The 19,685-nt window shown below is 38.0% G+C and overlaps 6 protein-coding genes across 16 annotated transcripts in view; 2 read left to right on the forward strand and 4 right to left on the reverse strand.

The window, feature by feature from the left end:
* LOC104782150 (small ribosomal subunit protein uS7z) overlaps positions 1-19,685 on the reverse strand; it is a 47,720-nt gene that overhangs the window by 2,501 nt on the left and 25,534 nt on the right. The gene's annotated exons all lie outside the window — the stretch shown is intronic.
* On the forward strand, positions 147-6,807 carry LOC104782152 (ABC transporter G family member 33). 2 transcript variants are annotated; one of them, XM_087511669.1, is made up of 23 exons: positions 147-815; positions 885-1,008; positions 1,094-1,179; positions 1,273-1,357; positions 1,456-1,615; positions 1,692-1,768; positions 1,851-1,904; positions 1,985-2,075; positions 2,164-2,465; positions 2,541-2,822; positions 2,907-3,220; positions 3,321-3,481; positions 3,564-3,667; positions 3,761-3,914; positions 3,995-4,117; positions 4,208-4,281; positions 4,393-4,725; positions 4,806-5,096; positions 5,213-5,296; positions 5,390-5,523; positions 5,621-5,848; positions 5,930-6,356; positions 6,444-6,807. In XM_087511669.1, exons 1-23 carry the CDS (start codon positions 460-462, stop codon positions 6,708-6,710), a joined length of 4,311 nt encoding a protein of 1,436 aa, XP_087367795.1. In that variant the 5' UTR covers positions 147-459; the 3' UTR covers positions 6,711-6,807. The 2 variants fall into 2 exon arrangements, with proteins under 2 accessions (XP_087367795.1, XP_087367796.1); XM_087511670.1 differs by having other exon boundaries at positions 379-815; positions 2,010-2,075.
* On the reverse strand, positions 6,729-12,621 carry LOC104782151 (uncharacterized). 10 transcript variants are annotated; one of them, XR_015597568.1, is made up of 19 exons: positions 12,404-12,597; positions 11,895-11,964; positions 10,696-11,721; positions 10,477-10,608; positions 10,275-10,388; positions 10,039-10,097; positions 9,864-9,930; positions 9,729-9,780; positions 9,502-9,565; positions 9,326-9,409; positions 8,849-9,246; positions 8,584-8,645; positions 8,408-8,477; positions 8,192-8,272; positions 8,003-8,104; positions 7,787-7,911; positions 7,482-7,563; positions 7,152-7,337; positions 6,729-7,052 (listed from the first exon to the last, which is right to left on the reverse strand). XR_015597568.1 is itself a non-coding variant. In XM_019244934.2 (19 exons), the coding sequence occupies exons 1-18, from the start codon at positions 12,448-12,450 to the stop codon at positions 7,185-7,187; spliced, it is 2,817 nt and encodes a 938-aa protein (XP_019100479.1). In that variant the 5' UTR covers positions 12,451-12,621; the 3' UTR covers positions 6,729-7,052; positions 7,152-7,184. The 10 variants fall into 10 exon arrangements, 3 of the variants coding, with proteins under 3 accessions (XP_019100479.1, XP_010505307.1, XP_087367797.1); XR_015597571.1 differs by having other exon boundaries at positions 8,584-8,656; XR_015597567.1 differs by having other exon boundaries at positions 12,057-12,429.
* LOC104782153 (uncharacterized) lies at positions 13,042-15,048 on the reverse strand. The gene is made up of 4 exons (XM_010507008.3): positions 14,632-15,048; positions 14,416-14,525; positions 14,172-14,313; positions 13,042-13,932 (listed from the first exon to the last, which is right to left on the reverse strand). Exons 2-4 carry the CDS (start codon positions 14,457-14,459, stop codon positions 13,534-13,536), a joined length of 585 nt encoding a protein of 194 aa, XP_010505310.2. The 5' UTR covers positions 14,460-14,525; positions 14,632-15,048; the 3' UTR covers positions 13,042-13,533.
* Positions 15,746-17,852, reverse strand: LOC104782155 (pentatricopeptide repeat-containing protein At2g37310). Its single transcript, XM_010507009.2, has one exon. The coding sequence runs from the start codon at positions 17,850-17,852 to the stop codon at positions 15,888-15,890; it is 1,965 nt and encodes a 654-aa protein (XP_010505311.2). The 3' UTR covers positions 15,746-15,887.
* On the forward strand, positions 17,864-19,572 carry LOC104782156 (pentatricopeptide repeat-containing protein At2g37320). The gene has a single exon (XM_087511674.1). The coding sequence runs from the start codon at positions 17,919-17,921 to the stop codon at positions 19,527-19,529; it is 1,611 nt and encodes a 536-aa protein (XP_087367800.1). The 5' UTR covers positions 17,864-17,918; the 3' UTR covers positions 19,530-19,572.

The following is a 19,685-nucleotide window of genomic DNA, read 5'->3' on the forward strand; positions in this document are numbered from 1 at the left end:
TCATATACCTTTAAGTCTTAGACTAATCCGCCCGGTCACATCTCACTTACCTTTAGGTGTAAATTGTAATATAAATTATCTATTTTCTATCTGTTTAATAGTGTTGCTTCTGCTTATTAAAAATGGTGGGTACACAATATAATAGTAATAATTATTATTTTTTAACTCGATTTCTTTTTTTTTTAGTCGGCTACAAATCGAATTTGTTCATTGTTGTTATACAAATCTTTAAAAGAAAGAAAAAAAAACACAATTACTGTATGTTGTGTTGAATTTCGATAGTTAGAATGTTACAATCCTTTTACCTTCCACCACCTAACAGTTTGAAACATATTTTCCATATTCGTATATTATAGTATACACGTACATAAGAAGAATGAGTCAAATGCGTATATCATATAATTGACTTGTGACTTGTGAGCATCTCACCAGAGAACTTTAGGGGCTCGTTGAGGCATCATGACTCAAATGGGTGGAGAAACAGAGCAAATGTCAATGAGAATGGAGCTTGCAGAGATTGGAATAAGCAACGGATCTTGTTCCAGGAGCAGCTCTTCAAGAAATGAGCTTGAACATGGTGTTGATGAGGCAGAGCATGCTCTGCAATGGGGTGAAATCCAGAGTTTGCCTACTTTTAAACGGCTGCGATCGTCTCTGGTGGACAACCATGCCGAGGCTGCGGAGAAAGGGAAAAAGGTCGTTGATGTCACCAAGCTTAAAGCCATGGAACGTCATCTAATGATTGAGAAGCTCATCAAACACATTGAGAATGATAATCTCAAGCTGCTCAACAAAATCAGAACAAGGATGGACAGGTGAAATATTATATATGATTGTGAATCTGCTTCTTGAAAGTATGAGACTTGAGCTTAAGAAATCTGCAGGGTCGGTGTGGAGTTTCCAAGCATAGAGGTGAGGTATGAGCATTTAGGTGTGGAAGCAGAATGTGAGGTCGTTGAAGGGAAGGCACTTCCAACTTTATGGAACTCCTTGAAGCGTGTTTTCTTAGTGAGTAATATATTCAAGAATGTAATGTGGAGTTTAACTTTTGTAGTGGCTGGGGTTGAATCCAATTCTAATCTTTTTTCTTCAGGACTTGATGAAGCTGAGTGGTATAAGAACACGTGAGGCCAAGATAAACTTACTTAACGATGTTAGCGGCATCATTAAACCCGGAAGGTTAGTTGCAGTCTTGCGAAAGGAACTTTCTTTTGATCCAAGTTATGAGCATTGTGTAATGCAATCAACTAATGTCTCTTCTTGATTCTCAAGGTTAACATTGTTGCTTGGTCCTCCTGGATGTGGAAAAACTACTTTTCTTAAGGCCTTGTCTGGAAATTTGGAAAAGAATCTAAAGGTTACAGATCTTTTTTCTTCTTTCGAATGCTTATTTTGAATGCTTATGCTGCAGATGTGTGAACTCATGTCTCTTTTTTTCTCCTTTATCTTCTATAGATTTCTGGTGAAATATCTTACAATGGACACGGACTGAACGAAGTTGTTCCTCAGAAAACATCAGCGTATATAAGTCAACATGATCTTCATATTGCAGAGATGACTGTGAGGGAAACAATTGACTTCTCAGCTCGTTGTCAAGGTGTTGGTAGGCGAACAGGTAGATATTTTCATGCTCTTTTCGAAACAATCTCTAAACGGTTTTGGTGAAAGATATATTTCCTCTGCTGAAACAGATATCATGATGGAGCTCAGTAAAAGAGAAAAGGATGGTGGAATCATTCCTGACTCAGAAATAGATGCTTACATGAAGGTTCACTCTTGAGGCTTAAGTTGAAACTGATCTTTGAACTTGAGCTATTGGTTTTGATTCCTTTTGTATTCTCATTGTGCAGGCTATATCAGTTAAAGGAATTAAAAGAAGTGTCCAAACAGATTACATTTTGAAGGTAGTTCTTTTCTCTGATACTGTTCAGACTTCTAGTCCTCTAGATTAGCTTCTTAATTGTGTCTTGTATGAAATCTTCAGATCCTCGGGCTTGACATTTGTGCAGAAACATTGGTTGGAAATGCGATGAGAAGAGGCATATCCGGAGGGCAAAAGAAGCGTCTTACCACAGGTTAATAAGTTCATAACCAAGAATCCTCCAAAACAAGTCATCTTTTAGTTGGTATGGCATGTATTCTAAAAAAATCAGTGTTTAACAGCTGAGATGATGGTTGGTCCAACCAAATCTCTGTTCATGGATGAAATAACAAACGGCTTAGACAGTTCCACGGCATTTCAGATTGTCAAGTCTCTTCAGCAACTAGCTCACATTACCAACGCAACTGTGTTTGTTTCCCTTCTACAACCTGCTCCAGAATCATATGACCTCTTTGACGATATTGTGCTGATGGCTGAAGGCAAAATTGTGTATCAAGGTCCACGCGACGAGGTATTAAAATTCTTCGAGGCATGTGAATTTCAATGCCCAGAAAGGAAAGGTGTTGCAGACTTTCTCCAGGAGGTAAAAATCCAAAAACTCTGTTCCTTGACATTGAAATTTTCTTTCCCATGGTCCTGACTTGTTTTTACTTTGCAGGTTATATCTAGGAAGGACCAAGGACAGTACTGGCTGCACCATGACTTACCCCATAGCTTTGTCTCAGTAGACACATTGTCAAAGAGATTCAAGGACTTAGAGATTGGAAGAAAAATTGAGGAAACCCTCTCTAAGCCATATGATAAATCAAAAACTCACAAAGATGCTCTATCATTCAATGTGTATTCTCTTCCAAAGTGGGAGCTGTTCAAAGCATGCATCTCAAGAGAGTTTCTTCTCATGAAGAGAAACTATTTCGTCTACCTCTTCAAGACATTTCAGGTTAATTACATTCTTTCTTTCTGTAGATATCTCTCTCCTTTTGTCTTCTTTTTCTGAAGGATCCTTCTTGTTTTTGTTGCACAGCTTGTTATATCCGCAGTCCTCACAATGACTGTGTTTATTCGAACACGTATGGACATAGATATCATTCATGGGAATTCTTACATGAGTTGCCTCTTTTTTGCAACTGTTGTACTTCTGGTTGATGGTATTCCAGAGCTGTCTATGACTGTTCAACGCCTTTCCGTGTTCTACAAGCAGAAGCAACTTTGTTTCTATCCAGCTTGGGCTTATTCAATCCCTGCAACTGTATTAAAAGTCCCTCTATCCTTCATTGAATCTCTCGTTTGGACCTGCCTCACTTACTATGTCATCGGGTACACTCCTGAAGCTTACCGGTGAGATCTTGATATCCTCTCATGCTTGTTCCCTAGTCTAGCCACAATCCAAGCCTGAGAATGACAGAAAAATGTGATGTAATGATCTTTGATGTTTCAGGTTCTTCCGACAATTCATTCTGCTCTTTGCTGTTCACTTCACATCGATTTCCATGTTCCGGTGTATAGCTGCAATCTTTCAGACAGGAGTTGCCTCATTGGCAGCTGGTAGCTTTGTCATGTTACTTACCTTTGTATTCGCCGGTTTCGCCATCCCCTATAGTAAGATTTTTACTCTCTTTTTTTTTTTTTTTTTTTAATCTTGTTCGAAAGTTCCCTTTACATATGACATTGGTTGGTGCAGCCGATATGCCGGGGTGGCTGAAATGGGGATTTTGGGTAAATCCTATAAGCTACGCTGAGATTGGACTCTCTGTAAACGAGTTTCTTGCACCGCGGTGGCAGCAAGTGATTCTCTCTTCTCTTACTTGTTTCTCTATAACCATGCAATATCCTCTTCATTCTCCAAGACTTAATTAGGTTTTCTTGTTATGTTTGTAGATGCAACCTACGAATGTCACCTTGGGGAGAACCATACTTGAAAGCAGAGGACTGAACTATGATGATTACATGTATTGGGTCTCATTATGTGCCTTGTTTGGTCTCACTGTTATCTTCAACACCATTTTCACTCTAGCTCTGAGTTTCTTGAAATGTAAGGATATCCAAAGATTGTCACAAGCACAAACCCACATATAAAAAAAAAAACTGACGAGCTTCTTTAACACATGACAGCTCCCACATCATCCCGTGCCATGATTTCCCAGGACAAGCTCTCTGAGCTGCAAGGAACAAAAGATTCATCAATCAAGAAGAGCAAGCCACTAGATTCCACAATAAAGACAAAAGAGGATTCAGGTGAGATATGTTGTCTTTCTTTCTTCTACTCACACAAACTCTTCCTTTTCCAGTCTCCATCAACCTAACAATGCCTTTGCTGATCAACAGGGAATATGATCTTACCTTTTAAACCCCTCACCATAACATTTCAAGACTTGAACTATTACGTCGATGTCCCTGTGGTAACAAGCTTCTGTAGATTCTTGGTTAATTATAATAATAAAACCAGTTTCAACTTCAACGGCCATCAAAGAGAGAGAGTAATACATGTCTGGCTATTTTGCTAATCTCAGGAGATGAAAGGTCAAGGGCACAATGAGAAGAAGTTACAGCTTCTCTCAGACATCACCGGAGCTTTCAGGCCCGGAGTTCTAACGGCGTTGATGGGAATCAGCGGAGCCGGTAAAACCACATTACTCGACGTTCTCGCCGGAAGAAAAACAAGCGGATACATCGAAGGAGAGATCAGAATCAGCGGTTACCTTAAAGTACAAGAAACGTTCGCACGAGTCTCAGGCTACTGCGAGCAAACAGATATACACTCACCAAACATCACAGTCGAAGAATCCCTAATTTACTCAGCTTGGCTCCGTCTAGTTCCTGAAATCGATCCCAAAACCAAAATCGTAAGCCCTAATTCTACAGGGCATCATCAACACTGTGACCTAGAAATCGAAATAAAGAAATCATCTGAAAATTCGTGCAGAGATTTGTGAAGCAAGTTCTGGAGACGATCGAGCTTGAAGAGATCAAAGATGCGTTGGTTGGAGTGGTGGGAGTGAGCGGATTGTCAACGGAACAAAGGAAGCGGTTGACTGTAGCGGTGGAGTTGGTGGCGAATCCGTCGATCATATTCATGGACGAGCCGACAACAGGGCTGGACGCAAGATCAGCCGCTATTGTAATGAGAGCTGTGAAGAACGTAGCTGAGACTGGACGTACCATTGTTTGCACTATTCATCAGCCTAGCATCCACATCTTTGAAGCCTTCGACGAGGTCAATGTTTCCAATTTTTTATGCTTAAACCTTATAAATATTTTTAATTTTAGGTCTTTTTTTCTTTTTGCTAAGTTTTTTTAATATATTCATATCATATGTTTTATTATGTTCAGTTGGTTCTTCTGAAGAGAGGTGGTCGCATGATTTATACTGGACCACTCGGACAACACTCATCTTGTGTCACTGAGTATTTTCAGGTTAGCTTTCAGCACAAGTAACAAAAGTCAATTATACTGGATTTTGGTTGTGTTGTTAGTAATCTTTTCAGTTTTGTTGGGGGTAAATAACAGAACATCCCCGGAGTTGGTAAAATTAGAGACAAGTACAATCCAGCAACATGGATGCTAGAGGTCACTTCACAATCTGTAGAGACTGAACTCAACATTGATTTTGCAAAAATCTACAACGAATCAGATCTTTACAAGTGAGTAGTATCTATAGATCTTAGTTACGGCTAGATTTGTGGTTCCTTTATGATGTGACTAATGAGTAATGAGATTTATGTGTTATTGTTTCTACAGGAGAAACTCAGAGCTTGTTAAAGAGCTGAGCAAATCGGATCCAGGGTCAAGCGATTTGCATTTTAAGAGAACTTTTGCACAAAACTGGTGGGGACAGTTTAAATCTTGTTTATGGAAGATGTGTTTGTCTTACTGGAGAAGCCCTTCTTACAATTTGATGCGAATTGGTCACACTTTAGTCTCTTCTCTCATCTTTGGTTTACTCTTCTGGAATCAAGGGAAAAAAATGTAAGTTTACATAAAAATATTCCAAGTTTCATTACACTATATTTAGTACGTAATTCACTTCTCTTTGTATGTTTTCTGCAGAGACACTCAACAGAGTTTGTTCACAGTTCTAGGGGCCCTTTATGGTCTAGTCCTCTTCGTGGGGATAAACAACTGCACCTCAGCTTTGCAGTATTTTGAGACAGAGCGTAATGTTATGTACCGCGAAAGATTTGCAGGAATGTACTCTGCGTTTGCATATGCATTAGCTCAAGTTGTGACTGAGATTCCTTACATATTCATCCAAAGCGCAGAGTTTGTGATCATAATATATCCTATGATTGGTTTCTATGCGTCTTTCTCTAAAATGTTGTGGAGTCTCTATGCAATGTTCTGTAACTTGCTCTGCTTCAACTACCTTGCATTGTTCCTCATCTCCGTTACTCCAAACTTCATGGTCGCAGCTATTCTCCAGTCTCTTTTCTTTGTTACTTTTAACCTTTTCGCCGGATTCTTGATCCCAAGACCAGTAAGATCTTTATCTTTGATCATAATCTTTGATCTTTTACCTTATCAGATACTTAATAGTGCTTTCTTGATGTTGAAAAAATTGCAGCAAATACCAAAGTGGTGGGTATGGTTATACTATATAACCCCGACATCTTGGACACTCAACATGTTTTTCTCGTCTCAGTATGGCGATATTCATCAAGAGATCGATGCATTTGGAGAAACAACAACGGTTGCGATATTCTTAGAGGACTATTTCGGATTCCATCATGATCGTTTGATGATTACAGCCATTGTTCTCATTGCATTTCCAGTTGCATTGGCTACTATGTTTGCTTTCTTTGTTGCCAAACTCAACTTTCAAAAACGATGATAAATTAAACAATTCATATACCAACACAAACTTTTCCTTAGACCATATGATAGACAATGTACCAACCACTACAAAAGATATCAAATGTACTTAAATATGGATTGTTTTGTTTTTTTCTGGTGACAGTTTTAAACTATTCTATTTATAACTGATCACGAAAATTGAACAAACCTTTACTTCATTGTTTTGGAGTTTTGCAGGTATCAAGCTCCTGAAGATGAAAGCTTGAGGAAAGCAAATTTTTCTGACAATAGCATTAGCCTCTTAATCTATAGTTCAAACCCCAAACTCTTCCTTATGACAGAGAGACAATGGGAGAATATCTTTAGCAGCTTCAAGATCCTATGAACACCATACCGATACGTTTTTCAGACGCCCTCTGGGTAGTTGCAGAGAACTCATAGGAAGGTGAATATGATGCTAGAAAGCTTTGAAAAGTACCTAAATGTTCAGCAGTTTATGACTCTTTCTCGGTTAACGTCTTGTCTCAGGATTTAGAAGATCTTCGGTTTTGCTTTCTTTTGATACATTGCTTTCCTGCCCTGAAACACTATCTTTTGATGGAGATTTGACTTCAGATGTTGCATTACTAGTGTTATCACTATTTGATTCTTCAGGCTGTTTCGCCTGTTACAAAAAAAACATTACATTGATAGTTAAGATAGATCAGACATATCATCTAAGTTTGTGGAAATGTAAAGATGGAGAGGAAAAACAATGCTAAGTCCAAGCAGAATATTTCATTAGCTAGATTGGCATTAAGCACTTCACCTTGTTCCTGTCACGCCAGCCTAGCCCAAATGATAGGAAGCCTGTCCTCTTTTTAGGGCTCTCCGGTGCAGGACGAGGAAACCTATACAACGTTGAAGAGGAAACAATATAAGAATTATCTTCTTAAACAGCATTGACTTGAGCAGTAGTACAATAACACATCATAGCAAATGTAAAACTGAGTGATGTGTATCTATAGAAACAGGTAGATTCTGTTTTTGGTATGTTACCAAGTTTTTGGAAGATTTATACAGAATCAAAGCAGCCAAATAAAACATAAAGATAGGATCTGGTTTTTGAAGTACCTTGGAGATGATAATGCTTTATTTTGACCTGATTCATATTGCAAAGTAGCTTCGAGAGTTGATTCTGCTGTAACTAGTTTCTTCTCCATCTGAGCTAGTTGGGTTGCAAGCTTCTCATTTTTTTCCTGTACTTCCAAGAATATTATCAAGCTAAGATAAAAGATGATGTATCTCTGATTGAATGTTTGAAGATACAAAGTGAGATGGCCAAAGCACCTGAAGCACATGTACTGCATATCTTTGTGCAGCTGCATCCTGCTCTGCACTTATCCGAGCATCTTCTGTAAGCTTTTGGTCTTGATCAACTTTCATTAAGACCTGAAGCACGCGTCACAAGGTAGATTAAAACACCGATAAGTGTAGCGTGCGCTTTGCACTTGTGGGGTAAATACATGAAACATATACCTGAAGCATTGCTGTTTCTTGTTCTTTTTTGTCAGAAAGAACTTGTTTTAGTTCTCTCACTTCCTTTTCAAGTTGTTCAATCTGTAAAATTAAAGGTTTAGTTTTTAGTTTAATCAGTATTTGTCACTATCATTAACAATCAATGATACAGTAAAAACAATCAATGATAGTAGTTCCTCAAGCTAATAACATTGTTTTGAGGAAGTCTAGATTTACCTTTGCACTTAATTCTAATCTGTTATCTTCTTTGACCATCTCCATCAAAGCTATCTCTAGTTCATCAGCTCTACAGAAAGGAGTAATACATATTAGGATTAAACTAGTATCAAAGACAATTAAGTTTAAACTCCTTGAATAACGAAAAAGAGAATGTGAAGTAGAGTAACAATAACCTCATCACAGCTGATCTTTTCTCCTCCAACAGTCTGCATAGTTCAACCTTCATCCATACCACCTACACAGTAACTGTTATGGGTGAAATTTAAAAAGAGTTGCATATTGCTCATACTTAATCAACTACAGAATAACATGAACTCAACCATATTACCTTGAAATTTACTACCAAGAACAAGATATAGTATATGATTATCATAAATTATTAGATGATTGGCTCTGAAGGACAGAACATAAAACAGAGAGTATGGAAACAAAAGTTACCTGTTCTTGAAGATCTGGTAAAGAGTCTACTTCGGAATCAACATTTGCGCCATCAAGATTCAGAGAACAACTAGGCGAGCGAGATTCATCATCACCATCAGTCCTTTGAGTAGGCTTTTGTTTATCTATTATAGAGCCTTCATGTTTAAAACTATATAACTTAGAAGCCAATCCTTTTTTATCCTTCCAGACTCGACCCTTCTGTATTCTTTCCTCGACAATCTCTAGTACCGCAGGTCTATGTATTTTCCTCAGCTCCTCTAGTCTAGCTTCATTCGTCGACATATAACCCATACATGCAGTCAAAACAAGTTGACTGCTATCAAATGTTGAACTAGCGAAGCTTTGTAGTGAAGTAATAGCATCTCCTGCATCTTTTGTAGCCACTATTGCAGGACCTAAGAAAATAAAGAGTGAAAGTAAAAATTGTTTCTTTCAAACACACACTTTTGATACATAAAAGAGTATCAGCTATACCATATAGTTCCATTAAAGCAAAGGCTGTTCGAAACAACACTACACGGTTTCCTTCAAAGAGAAGCACATCCCACATCCGCAGAACTGAGACCAAGAAAACAGATCAAAGATGAAATACAACTTTCATTCCTTTGACATAAAATGAATGCAGAAACTTTTGTTTAAAGAACTCTCACCACATTCCCAGGGAATAATGTTGACAAAAATAGATAGAAACCAAGGCCCAGAGATCCAAGCTACCTGCACTCCCAAGTAATCCAGATGATTAACTGCATCAGGAGGATTATTGGAATAGAAGAAACGATCACATTGCTCTGTATAAGGTGGAAATATATATATATATATATATATATATATATATATATGAAGAGAAACTTGAATATAAAGATGAAAAAAAACGAACCGAGTTTTGGAAATCTTTCTCGCATCAACTCTTCAAAGACTAGTTGATCAACCTAAGAGAAGTAGATTCACAATGGTAAGATAGAAATGTTGTAAGAAGACATAATCAGAAAGCCTTTTGGGATGAACTGTTTACCTGAGATTCTATCATCTCTTCTGTATAGTAGCCATCAAAATAATCATCAATAATCCCAACCAAAGTCCTGAAAATATACAGTAACGCAAAAATCAGCTCATTGTGACAGCAGAATCACTCATAACAATGCATGTCAGGATTCAAATACAGAGAAACCAAAGCTGTATCACTCTACCAAAATGCATTTTCCTCTGGCATCAAGAGAAGCAACAGTCCAGCAAAAAAATTCATAGCCTGCAATTTTACAGGATCATTGTTAGCTTAGCCTAGCAACAATTGTAACAACTAATAATGAATTAATATATAATGCTATTATGCAAAGTTCCACCACCGATGGAATAAACATGACTAGAGATGCACTATAGGAACTAAAATATAATTTTCAGATTATTCTTTCCTAGCCCAAGTCACCTGACAGTAGCCAACAGACGGGTTGTGACAAGCATAAGCTAGAAGTATCCGTCTTAGGGAATCTCGACCATTTTCATTCAAAGCAGGGTGGCCTGGGAATGTTCGAGGTATATCCTGTATAGTAATCATCATGACAATATAAGAAACTTTCAAATTCAAAAGACTTAGTGCTAAAGTTCAACGTGCATTTATCTAACCGAACCTTTTCAATTTGTTTTTTCCATTTTCTTTGGACATCAGATGAGCTTTCATCAGAGTTAGTTATCTGGGCCAACAAATCCTGATAGTACCTCTCAACTCTTCTTGCTTTTACACCTACAAAGGCTTGCCAGACCTGTGAGTGTAAAAGTTAGACAACAAAAGTACAAATTTAATTCAGTGAGATGGTAAAAATGAATGAGATGGTTAGTCTAAAACTTACCTCCCCTCTGAGATCCTTTGGTACTCCCAAACGAACAAGTACCTCAAGTTCTTCATACCAAGGGAAAAATGGCTCTGGAGAAACACTATCCTGAGCATCATGTTCTTCCTTTATCGAATGTGATCTACTCGTGGAAGCCTCACTGTCACGGTCATTGTCATTTTCCCCGGAGTTTTGCTCAGACTCTTTAATAGAAGCTAATGATTCGTGTGACGGTGAAGCATGTTCCCCTACTATACTCTTCTGCTTGTTTTGCATATACTTTACGTTCTTTACACGAGAACACATCATTGCCTCTATGGACGCAAGACAAGGTCTAATATGAGCCCATTCAATAACTGAACGGGACTTTGTTTCCTTTTGTGCTTTTTCATCATCCAATCCACATTTATCTGCTTCTTCCACAAGCTTTTCTGCCTCATTCTCTTGTTGGGTGTGTACATGATCAACAGGTTCTTCTACTGGTTGAGATTGTTTCTCTTCATCAGATTCACTTTCAACTGAAGACTCCTTCGCTTTCTCAGATTCAAATCGCTCATCCACATCTCTCACAGATTCACTTTTAACTGAAGACTCCTTCTCTTTCTCAGATTCAAATCCCTCATCCACATCTCTCACAGATTCACTTTTAACTGAAGACTCATTCTCTTTCTCAGATTCAAATCCCTCATCCTCATCTTTCACAGATTCACTGTTTCTTCCAAGACTCTTCTCCTTCAAATATTGGTGCTTTTCAACAACATGTGCCTCCTCAGCTGGCTCTTTCTCTTTTGAATGCTCACCATCTGTTTCAGTACTATCTTTTTCAAGATGCTTCACTTCTAAACCACCAGGTTCACAAGAACCAGAATCATGATTTTCATTTCTTGAATCATTTTCTGAAGCACTCTCCTCTCCAGAGTCCGAATCATCACCATCAGCCGGTAATGTATCCTGAAACTCCTCTTCTGAGGAACAAGGTTCAACGGCGCTGTCTTGACGGTCAAGAAAAATCTTCCATTTCTCTGCTCTCTCTGTCTCTTCCTCCTATTCCATTAGTACAGAATTTCGTAAGTTGGAATGTAGAAACAACACACAAGCCCCATACACATTTTGATTTGACATACCACCGCATACATGAATTCTAATGCCATGTTTTTTTTTATCTACTAAATGATCTGAGAAAGCAAATGAAGCATGCTGAGAAATAAGAACTCAACTGTATAAATGCTAAGGTATTCTTGATATCTCTTAACGTGTTGAGGTCTCAAGGCAAATCCATAGGCGTCCCTGCAGTGCCAATCAAAAAAAAAATCTTCAAATAACGTATGATGATAATATAATCACAAAATTACGAAATGATCATATGAGAAAGTAATTACCTGGAATCTACCTCCAGTGAGCGTTTGCTCACCAAAGATAACAACATAATATTTCACAAAGAAGCCTATTTCTAATTCCCATAGCTTTTACTTTACAATATTACCACACCGCACAGTACTACTCACAAATCTCAAATCCATTCACAGTTTCTAATGATTTATTCTAATGATTAATTAACAATAACATTAAACGATGATAATATGAGATCAAAAGAAGAAAACAAAAGCTAGGATCATCGGTTTCGTTTGGTACTGCGATTGAGAGAAATCGTCAACGAGAGAGATTACCGATTAATCAGGGGATAATTAATTAAAAAAAACATATATACGGATTAAAAAATTATCACCTGTCTCTTAGATAGTTGTGGACGACAAACAAGTGTTTCTCCGTCATGATCGGTCATGCACGATCAAATTCTTGTTTTATTTTTATTTTCCAGCAAAACGAATTAAAAAATTATATAGAAAAATTATAAAAATATGAATTTCTAATCGATTATAGAAATAAATCATAACGTTAATTCTATCAGTTTAATACTTTAATTTGGAACTAATTTTTCTGTCTGTTTCTTACAAAAAAGAGAGAAAAAAAAATAACTCAAAATTACAAAACCTGGCAATAATATCTACTTTATCCACGTGGCGTATTATTATTGGATACTAGTTAACTTTGTGAGCCCACCTACACACGACGTGGACATTGTAGAAACAAAAAAAAAAATGTAAATCCATAAAAGTATGAACTATTTACATGATTTGATACAAATTATGAGTGAATTGATGGTTCTACCTTGGTTAATGATAGATTAGACTACTTGATTAGAACATGGAAAATAAAGAAAAAGAGATAAGTGATCAAATCCCTTATACATAGGGAAGATGGTATCACTCTAGTAGACCATTGAGCTCGTTTTTATACTAATTGTCTCAGTTTATATCCAAAATGAAGAAAAGATAAAGGCTAAGCTAAGGTCGATCCGTTCAATTGCAATGAAAAAAATATACTGCTTCCTTTGTTCGGTTTCATCGATAGGTTCCAAAGAAACGTCACTTTCGTTCTTTGGTAACAAAAAAAACACAAGAAGAAAGAGACATAACATTATGTCATGTGTGTCGTGTCGTCCTCCCCAACTCTTCTAACACTTTGAATTTATTACTATGAAACTCTACATGTGTCCTAAAGCCTAATCAATCCCTTTATTCACATGGCCTCTCTCTTTCCATTACCTTTTTGTATCAATCAACCCACATTTGTCTTTGATCTTGGCTTCTCTCTTCTTGTTCTTGTTGATTACTATCTCTCCATTACCAACCAATCTCCTCTATTGAGCTTGTCCTTAGACTGGTGATTAACAAAAGTAGTACTTTATACTATCTAGTATTTCTTAGTAACTTTATGATCCATGCCATGAGAAACGGTTCTGATTCAAAGTTGGTTAGGGGAGGAGAAATGGATATTCTTGATTCTTGAATCCTCTTAAGTTGCATCTGAGCACCAAGAGAACTCATTACCAGCCTGTGATTCTTCTTCATGACTTGAGGTTGAAGCAACAACACTTGCTTCACCAGAAGAAACATCTTTGAGCTTTGAACCTGAATCATTTTCCATGGAGGCAACATTCTCAGTTGCATAATCAGTTTTCTTTTTCTCTACAGTTCCATTTTCATAACTTTCATCTTCTTCTTCTTCCTTGGAGGCTGAAGTGCAAACCGACGATATACAAGAAGCTTCAGATGAACTCAATTGCTGATCAGATCCCTCCGAACTGTGTGACCCTTTAATGGATTTAAGTTTCTTCATCAGATACTTAAGTCTCTTCTCTGCTTTTTCCCTTAATCTGATCTCTTCTTTCAGATTACGCTCCAACTCTTCCATCTGTTTCCAAGAGATCAGTAAAGGTTGTCTCTAGAGATAAGATAAAATATCAACTTTTTACCAAAGCCAGATCAAAACTAACCACTTTAAAACAACACTTCTTTTGGTCGTCCAAGAAACTAAAACAGAGTAATTAGTGATACTCTCTTGATAGTAAACTAATTAGAATGACTCTTTCATGGTTCTTGATCAAACACAGTTTCTTAAAAAGGAATGAAACTTAGGATTTTATGAGTTACCTTTCTGGTAATAATCTCTGCCCCTTCTTTTGCAGATCTTGAAACTTGCCTCTCTGCAAGTAGTCTCCCTCTTAAACATTCCACAGTTCTGAGACCTTCCTTTTCTTCTTCTTCTTCCATCTTCTTACCTGCAAAATTTGTTCTTAACCAAACAAAAAAAAAACACAAAAGTAGTTCCTCAGTCTCTATATAAAAGCTCTTAAATCACATATATATCTATATAAGTAGAGAGAGAGAGACTCACCTGCATTTTGTGTTGTAAATGGAGTGATCAATGGTCATACTCATAATGTTTTTATCATTCAACAACCAAAACCAAATTGGTAAAATCTTAAAGTTCAACTTCACAACTAACTGCAAACAAAAAAAAGAGAAGAAGACCGATGTATTGTTAGATCATGTCATTTAATGTTACATTCAATAAGGACCATATCAACATCATACTTAAAAATCGACTTACCTCGACACTCTTCAAAACAAAATTTTCAAAAATACTTCCAAGTTCAAAGAAAAGAAAAGAAAAACAGATCCAGATTCAAATCCAAATCCCCCTGAGACTTGAAGATAGGAGGGAAATGAACCTAAAAACCCCCAAAATTTTGAAAAACAAAAAACAGAATCTGTCGTGTAGGGACAATAAATAAGTTGATTTGTAAGCAAAACGACAGTGTGGGCTTGGACTTTTGTTGCCTGCACTTCCCGTGAGTTGGTAAAATCTCTCACTTCTCAAGACCCTTTTAAAAACATATCACTGTATTATACATTTTTGTTACTGCATAGTTTGCATATATTATCTTACATAGACAAATATACATGTGCACATGAGGAATCATCCTGATTGTTTATGCTAAGATTAAGATATATAAATCCATAAACCATAATGTTGTACTTTGACGTTAATTCCAAAGAAAAAACCAAAAGTCTTCACTGTTTTTGTTGTGACGATTCTAGTTTTACCAAGTGTCACAGAACTCTTCGTCAAAAAAATGACTTTTCGTTTTTTGTTTTTAATGTATCGGTTGCATTTATATGCCTACTTTATTTCTGTGTTCTGATTCTTGTGTTGTGCGGCATTATACTATTTGTTGATGTAAAATATCGAAAACAAAAAAAAGTTTCAGACAGTACTGTAATCGAATAAAATTAAGGAGATGAGAAAATTCTTGTGACCCTCTATAGATCTGAGAGTAAATCATTAGAGGTGGTTACGCTGAAATATTAATGCTCCCAACCTTACCCTAAGTAATTGTTTTGGTTTACTTTACAAATTTTACAAATTAGATATGCTTAGCAACACGCAAAGACAAATTAAGTGATTACTGATTAGTAAATAACATAGAGCTCGCGTGTACTTCACTCTGGGACCAAAAATTAACTACCAAAACAACCATTAATCATAATAATGCTTACTTTGTGAACCAAACTAATGAATCATAAAAAAGTGATGTTCTTATTCTTATTAGCAACCCTACCACTTCAATCAATATCACTTCATTTACTCTCAAGTTGAAGCTTGGGTTTGCTGTTTCTATCAACTATTCAACCCCATGTTCGTTCAATCACAACTACAAAAATCATGGGAACAAAATCATTAAATAGCAACTCTCTGAAAAGCCCCAAAAAGAACAAAATCATCATTTACTGTAGATGCCCCCTAGAAAAAAAAAACTTTGAACTTCATGGCAAGAAAATGCATAGGAGATACTTAAGAAAGGATCAATAAGTTTCATCAAGCTCTTGTTTCATGATATACTCTTTGTCCTTCATTGACTCAAGTAAACCCTCTATTACATCATACATCTCTTCGCTTCTCTCACACGAACTGTCTTTCGCAATGAAACTACGTAATCCTTTATCAGTTTCGATCCAGCTAGTTCCAGGGATTTTCTTCAATCCAATTCTGGTCATCTTATCCCTTACAATTTCCGCTTCTTCCCATCTCCCTGCTTGAGTGTACAAATTCGCCATGATAGTGTAGTTCCCTGTATTTTCAGGTTCCATCTCAAACAAGCGATCACAAGCAAACCTAGCAATCTCCACATCACCAAGAACTGAAGCTCCATTCAACAATGCACCCCATACTTTAGCAATTGGTTCGATTGGCATCCTAGCAATGAACTCCATTGCATTCGAAAGTTTTCCCGCCCGGCTGAGAACACTTACCATACAAGCATAGTGCTCAACACCAGGCTCAATGTCATACTTTGTTACCATATAATCAAATATGTCCTGCGCCTTATCCGAATCCCCAGAGTGCGCAAAAGCTGAAAGAACAGCTGTTAGTGTGACATTGTCTGGCCTAGTTCCAAGACATTGCATTTGTTCAAACAGTCTACAAGCAGAATCAGAGTCCCCATGAACAGCATATGCTGTTATAATTGCAGTCCAAACGATCAAGCTCCTCTCTATACAGTTATCAAAAACCCTTTGAGCTCCTGGCAGGAATCCTAATTTGGCATAGTTATCTATGATGGAGGTGGTGACATATATATTGCTGTCAGCGCCATTACGGATAGCAAAAGCGTGGATTTCCTTACCCCCTTTCAGATTTGAACTATATGTCAACGAAGGAAGAAGGCTCGAAAGAGTCACCGTGTTTGGCCTAGAGCCACATCTTATCATCTCCCTAAATGAGTTTATAACCTCCTCATGATGATTGTTCTGCATAAGACCCGAAATCACAGCATTCCAAGTACTCAAACCAATGTTTTCCATCTCACTAAATAAAGCCATTGCTTCTTTAACAAGTCCATGAGCCATATAACCTGAAATTATAGCCCCATGCGTAACAGAGTCTTTCTCACTCATCTCATCAAACAATGCTCTTGCATAATCCAAGCTACCACATTTAGCATAAAAACCAATCACAGCATTACACAGGGATAAATCCATCTGAATTTGATTCTCAATCATCTTCTTGTGAACTTCCATCCCGAAAACAAGATCACTAGATTGTCCACACGCCTGCAATACGCTTATTACAGTGACTCCATTAGGCTTCAAATCAGGGCAATCCAACATCGCTTTATACAACTCTTTACAGTCCTCAAAAGACCCACTTTGAGAATACCCGGAAATCATAGAATTCCACGAAACAACATCTCTCTCAGACATTTCATCAAACACTTTCCTCGCAGACTCGATGTTATCACACTTTGTATAGTACGTGATCATCCCATTGCCCACGAAGACATCGGAATCAAACCCACCTCGAATAACAAACCCGTGAACTTGTCGAGCCAGTGAACCCAACCAAAAACCATCATAGCCGGACCAAGCCTTCAACACACAAGAGATACTAACAGAATCTGGCCTGGCGGCACCTGAAGAGCCAATCCAAGACAAGAACAACGACAAAGCATCGAAATACATCTCACGCGAAGTATACGCGATGAGAAGTGCGTTGTAAGAGAAGGCATTTCTAACGGTAATTTCGTCGAACACATGGAGTGCTTGGCGGAAGCGATTCTCCCTGGTGTAAAAGTTGATGAGCTTGGAAGCGAGGAAGTTGTCAGGCGTGACGGAGAAGATGACAATGCGCGCATGAAGCTGAAGCGCGTGGAGAGGAAGTCGTTGACGGGTAGTAAAGTGCTGGATGAGGTGACCGTACGCGCCGCCGTCGACCGCCGCTTTGTTTAGCAAGCCTAGCAAGGCTCGTTGAATTTCGAATCCCAACTTCATTCATATCTAACCAAAAAAGCTAAACCGGAGAAAATAAACATCTTCATTATATACCAAAGCAAGTTAATGGGCCTGTTAATTGGACTTAAGCCCATATTTAAAGTAATTTATACGTACATACTGACCGATGGAGTCGTCGGTGTTTTTTTAAGTTTCATGTCTTTTCTGAGAAAACATCATTGTAGAGCTTTCAGTTATATTCAATCTCGATCTGGCTACAGTCGATCACTGAATCGTGATTTAACCAACGAAGCAACTGAAGTCGAGAGACGAGCTCGTGCTCTGAGAGTTTTAGATATTATATCTTCGAAATCTGGTGGAGCATCGTCGAGTCGTCAGAATCATTTTGGTTTCGTTCAGGAATTTCTACAAACAGATTCGAGGCGATTCATAGGTTCAGCGATTTCCGATGATTTTGATCTCTCGAGAACAAAAAATGGCGTTTCGAGCGTGCTTAAAGAAGTTATGTTGGAGGATTCTTCAAGATTTGTCAATGGCGGTATGCAGCAGCGTGATGGGTGGAGTTTCGATGGCTATGGGTTATCGTCCGCCGTGAGGTCTTGTGGGTCGAGTGGAGACTTTAGAACAGGTTATGGGTTTCACTGTATGACGTTAAAAAGTGGGTTTATCTCAGATGTCTACGTTGGAAGTTCTTTAGTTGTGTTGTACCGAGATTCAGGTGAGGTAGAGAGTGCACATAAAGTGTTTGAAGAAATGCCTGAGAGGAACGTTGTTTCGTGGACGGCTATGATTTCAGGGTTTGCGCAGGAATGGCGTGTGGATCTCTGTTTGAAGCTTTATTCAAAGATGAGATATTCAACTTCTGATCCGAATGATTATACATTTACGGCTCTCTTGAGCGCTTGCACGGGGAGTGGAGCTCTAGGGCAAGGGAGAAGCGTTCATTGCCAGACACTTCGAATGGGTTTTAAGTCGTATCTTCATATATCAAATGCTCTCATATCGATGTACTGCAAATGCGGTGATTTGAAGGATGCTTTTCGTATCTTTGACCTGTTTTCGAACAAGGACGTTGTCTCTTGGAACTCTATGATTGCTGGTTACGCGCAGCACGGCCTTGCAACGCAAGCAATCGAGCTTTTTGAAGTAATGATGCCTAAAAGCGGAACAAAGCCTGATGCAATCACATATCTAGGAGTCTTGTCATCGTGTAGACACGCGGGTCTGGTTAAAGAAGGAAGAAAGTTCTTTAATTTGATGGAGGAACACGGCCTGAAACCAGAACTCAACCATTACTCTTGTCTGGTAGATCTTCTCGGCAGATTTGGTCTGTTGCAAGAAGCCCTGAAGCTGATCGAGGACATGCCAATGGAACCAAACTCAGTCATATGGGGATCTCTGCTTTTCTCTTGCCGTGTTCACGGAGATGTGTGGACTGGAATCAGAGCTGCAGAAGAACGGCTGATGCTTGAACCTGAATGTGCAGCCACGCATGTCCAGCTGGCGAATCTTTACGCCAGTGTCCAATACTGGAAAGAGGCGGCGACAGTGAGGAAGATGATGAAAGATAAAGGACTGAGGACGAATCCAGGTTGTAGTTGGATCGAGATCAATAACAATGTTTTCATGTTTAAAGCCGAAGATGGTAGCAACTGTAGAATGTTAGATATTGTTCTTGTTCTTCATTGTCTTGTAGATCACATGGAGTTCCTCTAGATTAGTCTTATAGTATATATACCAGATCCAGATATTTTCTTCATATATTTTGGCCATTAACGGTTACAACAAGACCTAGTACTAGTGAAAATAATTTATAATTACGTAATGAACACACATTAGTTATTTAATCAACCAGGTAATCAAATGAATATA

The sequence above is a fragment of the Camelina sativa genome, chromosome 4, assembly GCF_030686135.1.
Source record: "Camelina sativa cultivar CO46 ecotype springtype chromosome 4, ASM3068613v1".
In the NCBI taxonomy this organism is placed as follows: Eukaryota; Viridiplantae; Streptophyta; class Magnoliopsida; order Brassicales; family Brassicaceae; genus Camelina; species Camelina sativa.

Coding starts and splice junctions, on each gene's coding strand:
- LOC104782153 (XM_010507008.3), bottom strand. CDS start 14,459: ATGAGTATGACCATTGATCACTCCATTTACAACACAAAATGCAG. Junction 14,314..14,415: donor ATTTACAACACAAAATGCAG/GTGAGTCTCTCT, acceptor TGTTTGGTTAAG/AACAAATTTTGCAGGTAAGA. Junction 13,933..14,171: donor CAGAGATTATTACCAGAAAG/GTAACTCATAAA, acceptor TCTTGGAAACAG/ATGGAAGAGTTGGAGCGTAA.
- LOC104782156 (XM_087511674.1), top strand. CDS start 17,919: ATGGGCCTGTTAATTGGACTTAAGCCCATATTTAAAGTAATTTATACG.
- LOC104782151 (XM_019244934.2), bottom strand. CDS start 12,450: ATGACGGAGAAACACTTGTTTGTCGTCCACAACTATCTAAGAGACAG. Junction 9,781..9,863: donor AAGAGATGATAGAATCTCAG/GTAAACAGTTCA, acceptor TACTTCTCTTAG/GTTGATCAACTAGTCTTTGA. Junction 9,410..9,501: donor CATTATTCCCTGGGAATGTG/GTGAGAGTTCTT, acceptor TCTTGGTCTCAG/TTCTGCGGATGTGGGATGTG.
- LOC104782152 (XM_087511669.1), top strand. CDS start 460: ATGACTCAAATGGGTGGAGAAACAGAGCAAATGTCAATGAGAATGGAG. Junction 4,726..4,805: donor TCGATCCCAAAACCAAAATC/GTAAGCCCTAAT, acceptor AAATTCGTGCAG/AGATTTGTGAAGCAAGTTCT. Junction 6,357..6,443: donor GATTCTTGATCCCAAGACCA/GTAAGATCTTTA, acceptor AAAAAATTGCAG/CAAATACCAAAGTGGTGGGT.
- LOC104782155 (XM_010507009.2), bottom strand. CDS start 17,852: ATGAAGTTGGGATTCGAAATTCAACGAGCCTTGCTAGGCTTGCTAAAC.